The sequence below is a fragment of the Motacilla alba genome, chromosome 1A (genome assembly GCF_015832195.1).
Source record: "Motacilla alba alba isolate MOTALB_02 chromosome 1A, Motacilla_alba_V1.0_pri, whole genome shotgun sequence".
NCBI lineage: Eukaryota > Metazoa > Chordata > Aves > Passeriformes > Motacillidae > Motacilla > Motacilla alba.
The window spans coordinates 53,964,307-53,977,223 of record NC_052031.1 but is presented as its reverse complement, the minus strand read 5'-3'; the positions used below and the strand labels follow the sequence as shown (position 1 = coordinate 53,977,223).

Here is a 12,917-nt window from a genome sequence, read left to right as displayed (position 1 = left end):
TGAGGGACAACCAACAGGCTACTAGGAAATGTCTGGCCATGGTAACGGGATATACCAAAAGTAAACTTGAGCTCTTACTGTGTCTCAGTCCGAAACAAGAACTCCACTCTTTTTCCCTGGTTATTCTGAAGCAGAAAGAGACGGAACAGATTCTTGTTTGCCCCGTGGAGTTTCATCTCGCACTTCTCCCCGCGCACGTATGAGAAAGCAGCATGATCAAACACAACGAAACGTCCACCCCTGCAGGTCAACAGGAGGAACAAAACAAGATGAGAGTTTTAAGGTGATGAGGGTTACATAGTGAGTCATGTAGTGTGCAGGAAAGCAAAAAGCTTTTAATGAGTCTTCATCTGCTTCAGACATCCTAATCAGTGCTCTTATTAGAAGTCTCAGAAGACCAAAGAATAGAAGAGAGAAGGGATTTAATGAAAAGGGTAGAAATACTAAGCTCTGTCCTGTCAAAATTTTGTTTTGTAGCTTACAGCTTAAAAACAAACCCACCACCCTCAAAACCCCAAGACAACTAACCAGCAACTCTCTTGACAAACCAGTGATTTGCACATTCACTAGTCTTCATACTGTGCTTTAGAAAGAAATTATTTACCAAGTAAAATTAGAATAAATGGTTATTGTTCAAGTGTTTCACATTGTAGAGATGCAAAGGCAGAATAGAAGTATTGTGCTAGGGACCACAAGATATGTTTTTGTATTACAATATGTAATTAAGCGCTGGGACTATTAATTTCCACATACTTGCATGATACTCATATCAGGTCGGGACAGGAGAGTGACTTGATAAAGGCTGCCACCTGCTGGCAGGCAGAGGGAAAGGATTCTGTCACCAAAGCACAGACCCCGAGACAGGTATTTTAGAAGGGGCAGCAAGAATTTTGTTGAAGCACTCACTCCTTGGGCCGAGACAGGAGCAGACAGTCGTTGAAAAGGTGCAGGTAGATGGGCCGGGTCGTGACTTTCCATTTTGGACTCAGGTTGTTGAAGTCCAGTGCTGTCAACTCACCACACTTCACAAGTCGCCTGGACTGTGAGATGAGTGGGAATATCTGCAGGACAAAAATAAATATCTATGCACAAGAAAAAGGGTCCCTGTCAATTTTGGATTTGCATTTTTGCCTTTTTCTTGAGGAATTGTGCTTTCAGTTCTCCAGCTGGAGTGGTGTTAAGTCATGGCAGGCACCTTCATGAGAAGGCTGACATGAATGATTGTGCAAGGGAAGCACTTATGAAGAGCTGGCCTGTGGATGATGCTCTGGTTCAACAGCTCTGTGTATATCTGAGAGGAGAACAAGAAGTGGCTTTGTGGGGAAAGACAGAAAATACATTAGGCTAGAGCAAGGCCCAGGGAATGGATGAGCTCACCTTACACTCAAATTCAATCTTCTGGCTGAGGTAGATCAGCTCTTCAGTGCTCTTCATGCGCTGGACATTCTCATTGCAATCCTTGATGAGCTGCAGAGGAAAACAGATAAGCAATGAGGTGGGAGCAGAACTGCATGGTGGGATCAGTACTACTTCCAGGAGCCCCTCAGGTATCAGCATAAGTGGCAATTCCTTAAGCATCCTCCTGCAAAAAAAGCCTATCTTTTACTATCAGAGAATATTCTGAGTTAGAAGGGGCACACAAGGATCACTGAGCCCAACTCCTGGTCCTGCACAAACACTCCAACAATCCCACCCTGTGCCTGAGAGCATTGTCCAAATGCTCCTGGAGCTCTGGCAGCCTTGGGGTTGCAACCATTCCCTGGGGAGCCTGTTCAGTGCCCCATGACCCTGTCTTCCCTGGGGGAAGAACCTTTGCCTGATATCCAACCTAACCCTCCCCAAACACAGCTCCAGCCATTCCCCGGGTCTGTCCTTGATCACACAGAGCAGAGACCAGGGCCTGCCCCTCCTCCTTGTGAGGAAGCTGCAGAACTACTGTGAGCTCTGACCTCAGTCTCCTCTTCTGCAGCTGAACAGACCAAGTGACATCAGCCACTCCCTTTGTCTTCACCTCCAGCCCTTCACCATCCTGGTGGCTCTCCTTTGGAAGGTCAAATCATCACTAGACAGAACAATCCACCTTATGAAGCTGTACAAATTTTAGATAACCATTTGTCCTAGAAAACTTTAAAGCATGCCTCTATAATGAACAGGATAAGAGGAAGGGATGCAATAGAGTAATGCTGTGGGGGTTTTTTAAAGCAAGATTTTCTTTCAGGGACAAGGGTGGGAGTTGATGATTAATTAGAGACAAAGGTAAGGCTGCAGAAAGGGGTAGGCACCATTACCTTTTCAAGTGCATCATAGGCCTGCGTTGCTTGCACTTCCTCCTCAGACCCGGGCCGAGTTCTTTTCAGGATATTCTGTGTGAGAAAATATGATTTTCATGATGCAAACAGGGAAAGGTGGACATTACCACCACTGAAGAGTACGATAAATAATAAAGCAGAAGTAGCTGATGACATGTGGAGACAAGAAAGCAAAAAAATTGAGATGCAGAATGTCACTGTTAAGTCATACTGACCAGTGCATTCCTGTAAATCTAAATTGTATTAATTATCACATAGAAGTTATATGGCATAGGAAACAACCACTAGCTAAACCACAAATGGATGTATGAGCAGAATAGAATTGTCCTTTTCTCCTCTTAAAAAGAAGCTCAAATAATCAAAAATAAGAATTCCATAGAAAGAGCTCAAAAGTAATTCTGTAGGGACTGGCTGGTTCCCTGTCTGAATGTCTCTTTATTAGTCAAATTTGCAGGCAAAGCATAGACACAGACTGCCTTCCAGAGGGCAGCCAAGGAACCCTTGCTTTGTTTTCCTAGCAGGAAGCCAAAAATGTAAATCAGCACGTTCTGAGAAGACTTCATAAATTCTTTATTGGGGTACAATTAAAGTAGTGTCACAACAAAGCCCTAAATGTTTCACAAACAGCAATGCCTCACGAAGTGCCACATCCATCATTTCCTGAATACCTCCAGGGATGGGGACTGCATCATGTCCCCAGGCAGCCCCCAGCCCAATACCTCCCAACTCATTCTGGGAAGAAATTCCTCCTGATGTCCAACCTGAACCTTCCCTAATACAGCTTGAGGCCGTCTCCTCTCGTCCTGTCGCTTGTTCCCTAGGAGCAGAGCCTGACCTCCTGCCAGCTGCACCCTCCTGTCAGGGAGTTGTGCAGAGCCACAAGGCCCCCCTGAGCCTCCTTTTCTCCAGGCTGAGCCCCTTTCCCAACTCCCTCAGCTGCTTCCAGACATAGCTTGAGGGAAACTTGAGGGAAGGTAGAGAATCATCACAGTTACCTGTAGGAGGAGTTTGAGTCGAGTGATGCGCTGGAAAGGGAGGATGAGGAAGGATTTAAGTGAGAGGCGCTGGCACACTGGATCACTTTCCAGTCTCTCCAGGACTTGCTGGAACCCTGCATTTCCATTTCTGTGGGAGTGGAAAAGAAAAAAAAAAAGAGGCATCAATCGTCAGAGTAAATAAATAACCTTCCTAGTATCAGATTTCAGGGAATGCTGGAGTACTCCCAACAGTCAGGTTTTGTCCCTGGGGCAAGAGGTGTCAAGAATCTGCACCACTCTGCTGCTGAAGAGCAACTATGGGTTTCTAACAGCTACAGGATGGCAGTACAGCTGTTATTATCTCTCTCCTCTTCCCACAGCTATCTGGAGTAAAAGCCAGAAGTAACATCTACATTTCAACTCCCTCTATCAGCAGTGCTCCTTTCATGGGAACAGTGGTGGTTTGCACTCTGTTTCTCAGTGACCAAGACTGAAAACCATTATCCAGGATGGTCATTTTTGCTCTCTTCAGTAGAGGGCAGACAGAGAACAGCCTGCAACAAGATCATATATTACATATTATTTTCCTCTCCAATGCTATGGGAGAGAAGCCTGCAGGAGCTCTGTCCTGCTGTCTCAAATGCCATTGAACATTGAACTGAGGAAGGTTCTTCTGGGGGGTGTAGCAAGAGCACTGCTCAACAGCCCATTCCTGCAGTATTCCCCATGGTTTGAAAGAGTCAATATTCATGGAAATAAGGGGGAGAAGGCTGCAGCAAATGGGAAAAACTTACAGTAACCTCTGGAAGGTTTGCTCCTGATATGTCTGGTTTGTCACATATGGCAGATACACGCGGCGGAAGTCGGGGGCATGTTTCAGAGCCACATCACACACATGGAAGGTGAACATGTCCTCTTCAAATTTCTCCTCCAAGTCAAAGAGGAAACTGCAGCAAATGGATGTGGTGCCAAAAAAAGGACAGGGAAATAGCAGTGTCGTTTAGTCTTCTAAAACCCTTACAGCCCACAGACAAGCACAAGACAGCTCTTTAGTTCTAGAGAGAGTGTAATGTCTGGATAATGACAACATACGGCTTGGTATCAGCAAGGAAAAAGCAGAGGCAAAAGACCTCTATTATTGAGAGGTCATGCTTCTACAGGCATGGTCAGGAAACAGCTGAAAACTAAGACCTCACCAAAATAATCTTGCTGGTAGAAATGGAAAAGGTAGCAGCAAACCTTACCAGCTTAGTGATTTATATAGTCAAGTCTTGCAGGAGGAAAAGCAGAACAGAATCCTACAACATACAGGATTCCTTGCATGTGGGATCATGTTCACATTTCATTAATTACGCTCTACTGATTCACATTAGTTTCTGTCAAGCGATGGTTGTAACTTACTGTTTTCCCTTTTTTCCCTCCGCTTTTCACCAGGGCTCATGCAGCTGCCCCTTCTGTCTTGTATTTGGCAGGAGGTGGTTTGGGTTGAGGTCTAATTAGTCAAGTTTAGTTGAAAGCAGTACCACAAGGCTACATTACTATTTTGATCCCCTGCAGTGAGCTCTGTGCACAACTGAGCCATAATATCTGGGATTTAACACCAGAATTCACACTGCCCTGTCACCTAAAAAGGTGAATATTCCTTTCCAGGCAGTGTTGGTGTGCCATCACTAGGTGCTGTATCTGCCTTGAACAGTGAACATGCAGAAGAGGAGTGAGAAGCACTATGTGCCTGTTAGACCTGGAAGCAAAGGGCCACGTCTCACCTGGCACTGACATCACGCACATCGGAGAGGCGGGAGAAGAGCCACTGGCGTTCCTGGTTGGTGAGCATCGCTTGGAGCTCTGCCGAGCGCTGGAAGTGATCCACTGCCACGTTCAAACTGCGCAGGTAGGAAGCCTCAGATATTATCAGTTCAAACTTGGCCTTGGGAGAGAACACAAGGGAGCACAACATCAGTACACTGCGCAAGTCTGTGAGGAATCTTACAGATAGGGGCAAAGCAGGAAAACCTCCCAGCACATCTTGCAAGGAGTGTGTAATTACAGAAGAGAGGCTTTAGAAAGGAAGGGCAAGCATGCACTTATATACTTTCTTTAAAAAACAGACTTGTGGTATGACTTAAAAATAGCTACTTGCCCTCATTTTACTTTTTATTTCCCCTCAACACCATTTTCACAAGCTCCCATAAAGTCTAGCATCTGTACCACACACCTTTTTTCCTTCATCATGCTTCCCATGCTGTCGTCTGAGTCCTCCTGTCCACTTCTCAGATCCTCTCATTTTCTTTACCCAGTTTCTCTGTACCATTGTGCTAAATCCATACATCTCCCAGTCTCCTCTCAGCCCTGCAGCTCAAACAGGTCAATTTGCTAAATTCACACAGGTCAATTTGCTAAACTCCTATTCTACCACAGAAAATAGAATTTACCGTGGCTTTATTAGCATTTCTTACAAGCTTATGTATGGGAGAATGCTGCAAGTCTTCTACTTTTACACATCCTTTTGCATTGAGCATACTCAAAACTCCTTATCATGTTCCCACTCTTCCCCATGTCTGTTTTCTTAGAGTTATTTATACAGTGCAGTCCATCCTTCAGTGCTGCTTTTCTCTAAAATTCAGCGCTTCGGCATTGCTCTATTTCACACCCCATGCTGCTTCCAGGGATAGAAGTGACCTCTGCCTCAATCACCTGCATTCCCACATCACGGATTTTGCTCTCTGCTTTAACCTCTCTTCAAGAGACTCCTTCTTGACTACAAGACCATCCCATTTACTTTGACACATCTGCCCCTTACCTCTTGCAGCCTCTGTTCTTCACGGGACATGTTAAGCAGTATTCTGCTACCCCGTATCATGGGGATATCCTGCCAGAGGGATGCATTAGATGAGACTGACAGACGTTGCAAATATGAGTCCTGGGGAGACAGCACTTTCCTCCGTAGCCTCGGGGAACTTGGGAAACTTGACTCTATATCCTCCGGATAATCCACTCTCTTCTGGTTTTGGATGGCCTTGTTCAGAGCCACATCACTGTACTCCTGATACAGCAATCTTGCTGTGGAGAAAGACACATACATTTATCTTTTCTGTAGTAGCAAGTCACCCTCTACTCCAACCTGGAGAAAACTCTGCCCCAGACTGGGACAGCCAAATTCAGGCAAAGCTCCCCAGCTGCCCGAGTGTATTGCAGGATTCCAGCTGCTTTCCCTGCTCTCTAACACTACATCCTCACAACCACCACGTGGCAGGAGTCCCTCTCCTTTTTGGTCACTGCAGGGGTGAGAGATGTTGGCAGAGAGGGGACTGCCACAGCACCCCAGGCAGGAGGTACTTACAGGAGTTGATCAGTTTGGAGTGCCGGCGCTTGAAGTTCTCTGTTGTGTCTGCAGATTTCCTCTCTCTGCCAGGGAATAAGGATTTCAAAACACAGAGTGAACGAAGGGCACAGCACCAGAGATGGCTTATCCAAACCTTAGAAACTGCTCTGTCACAACAGGGACCTCTTATTTTCCAACAAGCTCAAGTTCCACAAGCTTTACTTGACACAAAGGGAAAAGTTTGGCTTAATGGAAAGGCTGTCCTGAAGGCACAGAAATACTTCTGTTGCAGTAGGGTTCTCTTCAAGAGAGCACAGACTGAAACACAAGCCTATGGCATTTAATTAAAGTTTTCTCCTCTCCTTATCATCATCTTTGGTAAATCAGAAACAATGGAGGTGTCTGTGCTGCACAGGGATTGGGGCAAATTCTATGGGTCTTTCTGAGAGACTCACCGCATTATAACTGTTTCTGAGGTGACTGGTGGTTCCCTGTGAGCCTTGTGAGCTTCTTCCTCTGAAGGAACAGAAGAAACCTCTGCATAGAAGACAGTTGAAAAGTAAACACATCAGTCAATTTTTAGACCTAATCTACAATCCAAATGACACACAGATACCACTTACCTATACCCCACCTAAGTGGCAGTCTTGAATTGGAGTACAGGTGCCCTCGTGGCATTTATTTCTGGGTCAGAAACATTCTAGTTTTAATAATCCTTGACATTAATAACACTTTACATCTGTTTGCCACATTTACTTTCACACAAAGAAAAAGGCTGACATTTTAGGCAGTGACAGTAACTCTAAGAGCTTCCCTCTCCAGTTCTGCAAGCAAAGACATTGCCTGTGTGCCCTGTTTGGTGCTGTCCTTACACTTTCAGCTACTAGGGCCAGACATCAGGAGATCAGTGGAGCCAAAGTGTAAAATTGGAGAAGTCCTTTTGATTTGTGAGGGATTTAATCAAATAAGGTGTGAAGAAATTCTAAATCTGAAATAACTGGAAGCAGAGAAAGGAAGAAAGCCCAAAGACTGAGCTGCAGTTACGGATAAGGGGAAAGACAGTACTATTGCCTAGAATATTTTAAAATTTGGAATCAAGAAATTACAGGTCAAACATATTAACAAATCTTGATATTCAAGTTCTGCCAAACCTTTTACACCCTTCCATATCCCCCTCCTTGTCCCCTGTGCCAAAAATACAGCATGTTTCAGAGCTTCAAAAATAGACTACAGTAAGAGCTAAAAAGAAGTAATTATTTAAAGTCACGTAAGATATATTAAAGAGCAGACATACATCCTGATAGGAAGTACTGCTGAATGAGCTGCATTACAGAAGATGCATGTTTTCCATTTGTGACATCAGTGATTTGACTTCTGTGCAAGCTGGGACCTTGGGTTTGACAAATTTTCATTCTTATCTGTACTCTCAAATCCTGCGCTCACAGGAAAATCATCTTTTTTAGAAGGTCAAGTGGGAACCTAAAAGTGCCAGTTGCAAAATAAGGGGAGGCAGCAAATAAACAACTGATAAGAGATATGGGCTACTGAGGGTGTGTGCAAGGCTCTTCTTTACTGACTCAGGGACCCATGAAATGAGTTTATTGTAGGAGGTATTAGCGTGGAATGGGGAGACTGAGCCCCAGAGTGCATCCCTCAAGGATGCATCACTCAAGGGAACAAGCAGGATACACAGGGCAGCTGAGAGGAAGGGGACAGCTGGAAAGGGAAGCTTGGGGCAGGATAGGAGAGGGCTGTAGGGTTGGAGCAAGGAATATCACCAGAAAGGCACAAGAGCCATGCTAACATCTCTGCTCTCATGCCTCTCCATCACATTGTTTATTTAATTTAATCCTACTTCTTGATAACTGTTCTGAGTTGGAGGAGGGAAGGAGGAAGGGAAATGGAAGAGAGGACTCACGCTGCAAGATGTCTGGTGGTACTGACATCCTCTTCAGGCCCTGACGGTGCCAGTCCTTGGTTTTAACTCTGCTTTTAATTGGGTTTTCTTGATTGGCTGCTGGGTCCTGCAGAGCTACCCCAACAGATTTTTTGTCTGGCCAACTTGATGATTTTTCCAAGGGTGCACGTTTGGCCTTTTCTTCCTTTGGCTGGTGTTCTCCTCCTTCCAGCCTTTCACTGACTCTCCTCTCACCTTCTGTTTTCTCTGTGACGGCCACTGGAGCCTGGATGTTCTTTGTGTCCCCACCAAAGCTACCTGCGGGCTGCTCCCATCGCAGCTCCTTGTCCTGGCAGGTTGTTCTGGTGGTCAGTGGCGATGGAGGGCTGAGCCGGAGGAAGTGGACAGGATTGGTGAATGCAAGCATTGGAAGGAGCTGTGCAGAGTCTCTGCTTTTGGAGTCTGGGGATGTTATCAGGCCTTCCAACGAGAGCCAAGAAGGGTGGTCAGGTGAGGATTTTCCACTCTCTATATCCATGTGGTGATCTTCTGTTTTAGGGCTGGTGTCAGAGCAGCCAACCAACATTTCGTTTCCAAGAGCCAAAAAACTTTTAGTCAGCAAACTGACCCCTGAGTCATCAGAAGTCTCTGTATCATGGGGACCTGAGTCACCAAGATCCCACTTGCCACTCACTGGAACAAGGTCATCTCTCTCTGCTAGACTTTCTCCATCAGAAGCAGAGGCCACGGAGTTGGCATCAAATGCAGAGGTGGCAGTCCGGAGAGGACGGCTTGGAGCAGGGTGAATGGCTCCCAGCTTACCATCATCCATCCCACAGCTGAGGGGGGGGCTGGAGTGCAGTCCAGGAGCCAGCAGCGGGTAACCTTCAGGGGCTGGAGGTGGAACAAGGTGATTTGCATGGAGTGCAGGGGCCTGAGCTTGACTGGGCTTTTGGATGTGGGAAGGAGGATGAGGAAGCTGTTTGGCATCAGGCTCAGACACCAGAGGTAGGCTTGAGTGGGACACAGGGGACAGAGGTTGTCCTTGCTGGTTCACAGCAAGGACTGTATCATCTTCGGAGGGCCAAGTCAGGGTGCTCAGGACACTGGAAATTCTGGATCCAGGCTCTTTTTGGTATAAACTGCAGTCAGGCTCATCAAATAAAGGCACTTGTGCTTTACAATCCACATCTGCTGCCGTTTCTTTTCCTTGTATAAGGGCACTTTTTTGGGGAGAGATTTGCTGAATTGTCTCTGGGTGGCTCAGGGGAGTGGAAGTCCTTCCTGGTGTTTGAGATGCTTCCAGAGGTCCTGCAATACTAGCCACAGACCTGCTATCCCCAGGAAAGCCCCCTTGTAGAGGAAGGGAGCTTGTGTACATTACAGAGAAAGATGGGCCACTAAGGTCCTCATGAAAGCCTTCCTCAGAAATAAGGAGTTCATGGGAAGTCTTGGCTTCCCTTGCACCTGTCCTTACAACAGCAGTTTCTGCTGGTGTTGGGTTCCACCCTTGTGCAGGAGCAGCTTGGTTGGGTGACTTCCCTGCAGAGTCTGGCAGCTTGTTCAGGCTGGTGCCAGGACAGTGTTTGGGGGTCACAGAGGATATTCTGGCACCCTCCTGCTCTGGAAGAGATGCTGACACTGCTAAAGTGATCTCTGAGGGAGAAGCTGGGATGAAGTCCCAAAGCTCAGCTTTTCCTGTTATAGGATGAAGATCTATGTGATCAGGTGGCTCCAAGTTACTGGTACCAGAGGAAGGGTGTGCTGGAACAAGAGCCTCTGGGTTCTCTGTGCTAAAAGGTGCTGTCACCCCTCCACAGAGTGATGCATCTCTTTTATCAAACCTCTGGACAGCTTTTCCATGACCATCACTGCGCTCATTCTCCCTGCCCAGTCGTGTCTTGTCATCCCAGTGAGCTTCTCCAATATCCTGACCACCGATGGAAAAGCGGCCAGAGTCCTCCAAGTCTTCTGCTTGGTCAGAGACATGGCACATGTGTGGTGTTTCCCCCACTGGGTTCTGGTTATTTGAGAACAGAGGGCCGACAACAGGTGGCTGACATCCAGAACCTGCTTCTGTGACATAAGCTTTCAGCAGCACATCCTCACCAGGATGCTGATCCACAGAGACAGGCTCCCCAGGAAGAAATACTGATCCTGTTTGCTCAGACAAGGAAGCATACTCCAAACCACACACATCCACATTATGCCTGGGAACAGAAAATATCTCTGACCCAAAAGCTGATGATAGTGCCTCTAGTTTCAGCTCTTCCCCCAGTCTGAGCTCTTCCCTCTGCAGTTGTTCCTGCTCATTTTGTTCCTTGTTTTTCTGATCTTTGAGCTCCAAAGGTTTGCCTTCTTCCGGCAGATTCTGCTCTTTGCACTCTTCCTCCTCCTCTTCTTGCTGAAGTTCAGACACTGTCTCCTCCCAAGTTGGCTCCTTATGCCATGAAGCATTCACTTCCTCTGTCCTTTTAGAAGCACTCTTTCCTTGGAAAGTACTCTTTGCTGAAGGGGCAGGTCTGCCCTCAGTTTTTCTGTGATCATCTTCTAGATGTAGGCATTTGGAAGCAGATGAATTCTCTTTAGGAACCACTCCCTGGTCTTTGACCATGCTGGTATTCCCTGTTTCACCAGGTGAGTTGTTTCCTTCTGCTTGTAGTGAACTAATTTGGCTGTCACATGTTAAGGTGGAAGACAACTGATGGAAAGAGGAAGATTCTGTATTCTTTTCCAAACCCTGGGGTGCTCTTAAGCTTTCTTGAACATCTTCAGAAGTGTAAGGTTTAGATGTGTCTTCTACTGCTCCCTCTGAGGTAGGCTGCTCATCAGGTGCTGGTGCCAACTTTTTGGTGCTTTGCTCCTGCTCTGCACCAGCATCAACCTCCTGCAAAGCATCCTTGGAGATGTTATCCAGAAAAGGTTCAGCCTTATAATGTCCTTCTGAAACAGTTTTACACACCAAAAAGCACTTAGGTGTCTCTCTCTGAGAGGAAATCGCATCAGCCAAAGGGGATTTAGTTTCTTGGGCCTGAGGGTCTGAGCCATGAAAAGCCAGTTCTGCCCAGCACTGAGGAAACTCAGTGCTGAGCTTCACAGCCTGCAGGATGGGGCTGCCCAGGGCTGGCTCATCCTGGACTCTGCTGTGAGAAGAAGGGTCCTGGTTGCTTTCCAGGTCAACCAGTTCCAATTGCCTAAGTTTCAGAGAATAATCCAGTCCACTCTCCTCTAAAAGCATTTCTCCTTGCAGTTCTGAGAGTCCCTTTTGAGGCTCTGTATCCCCTTGGCCTTGTTTCAGTCCTGCTGGCACTTTCTGCATAGAGATAGAGGGTCTGCCCAGCATCTCTGCTGCTTTCCCTGGAGCAGCAAGGCAGTCCTTGAGCATACTGAGCTCTGGTCCCTTTGCAGAGTTAGATGGGCTGGTGCTCATTTTGGCTGCTATGTGAGTGGCATGATGCTCTCCTTCCATGGCTGAAGAATCCCAGGTTTCCCCAGTGATGCTGCTGGCTCCTGGGGGAGTGGTACCTCCCTCACTGGTTTCTTCAGACTCCATCAGTGGCACATCCTGCTGAAGAAAAATGCATTTTTCTGTTACTACTTCACAATGATACATAGATCTAATTCACTGCTTCTACTGCAGCTGATAAAAACCAAAACCAACACCACATACCTAGTGGGTGATAAGAGCAGGGAAACAAACACAAAGACTGAGAATAGGCAAACATCACATGTAAGCTTGAAGTATGAGAGTAACACCAAAATGACCCCACTGGTGTCTTTTTAGTTTCACATGCAAATGCAGAAAGTGACTTTGGTTGAAGAGCAGAGGTGCTGAGCTCTCTGTAATGGCCACAGGGCAACTTATAGAAAGTGGTGGGCATGGCTGGTTATCTCACACCCAAAAGGGGGTAGCAGAAGGCATCCAGAGAACAAGAAAATTTTCAAAAATCTCCATTGATTTTCATGGGGCAAGGTAGACAAATACTCCTGGCGCCGAGTTTAAAAGTTCTCTCTGATTTTTGCCTGTTCTTTGGAGCTGATGGCTCTCTTTGCAGAACTCTGTGTAGGTCTGGAACTCATTGCAAATGATCACAGAAATTAATTAACAAAACATAGGAACATATGAATTTGATTAACAGGTAACTAGGACATGACACAAGATACAGGATATTTGAAGGCTGTACACCACATGGGTTAAGAGGAATAGCTCTGGTGTGTGTGGACTAATCTACAGACTAGAAAGAGAAAATACGTCATCATTTAGTCTACTCTTTTAGGGAGGGGGAAAGGAAAAAAAAAGCCATCTCAGGATTGTTGGACAGTTTCGAAAAGGATATAGTGGAACTTCCCATCCACTATTGCATTTGAAGTTCAGACATGACAAAGCAGTAGGGAATGCACATTTAGGATAT

General features: G+C 46.3%; 1 protein-coding gene across 10 annotated transcripts in view; it reads right to left on the bottom strand.

The window, feature by feature from the left end:
* ARHGEF5 (Rho guanine nucleotide exchange factor 5) overlaps nt 1-12,917 on the bottom strand; it is a 36,643-nt gene that overhangs the window by 2,579 nt on the left and 21,147 nt on the right. For 5 of the 10 annotated variants that reach the window (XM_038155534.1, XM_038155526.1, XM_038155529.1 and 2 more), the window contains 11 exons: nt 8,527-12,070; nt 7,064-7,145; nt 6,627-6,691; nt 6,087-6,346; nt 5,053-5,213; nt 4,081-4,233; nt 3,305-3,434; nt 2,289-2,363; nt 1,378-1,467; nt 907-1,061; nt 79-240 (listed from right to left, as the gene is read on the bottom strand). In XM_038155534.1, the coding sequence (XP_038011462.1) occupies nt 79-240; nt 907-1,061; nt 1,378-1,467; nt 2,289-2,363; nt 3,305-3,434; nt 4,081-4,233; nt 5,053-5,213; nt 6,087-6,346; nt 6,627-6,691; nt 7,064-7,145; nt 8,527-12,058 (4,865 nt within the window). In that variant the 5' untranslated portion in view covers nt 12,059-12,070. Of the gene's footprint in view, nt 1-78; nt 241-906; nt 1,062-1,377; nt 1,468-2,007; nt 2,063-2,288; nt 2,364-3,304; nt 3,435-4,080; nt 4,234-5,052; nt 5,214-6,086; nt 6,347-6,626; nt 6,692-7,063; nt 7,146-8,526; nt 12,074-12,917 lie in introns of those variants that run through there. The other 5 variants (XM_038155533.1, XM_038155525.1, XM_038155528.1 and 2 more) reach the window with 2 other exon arrangements.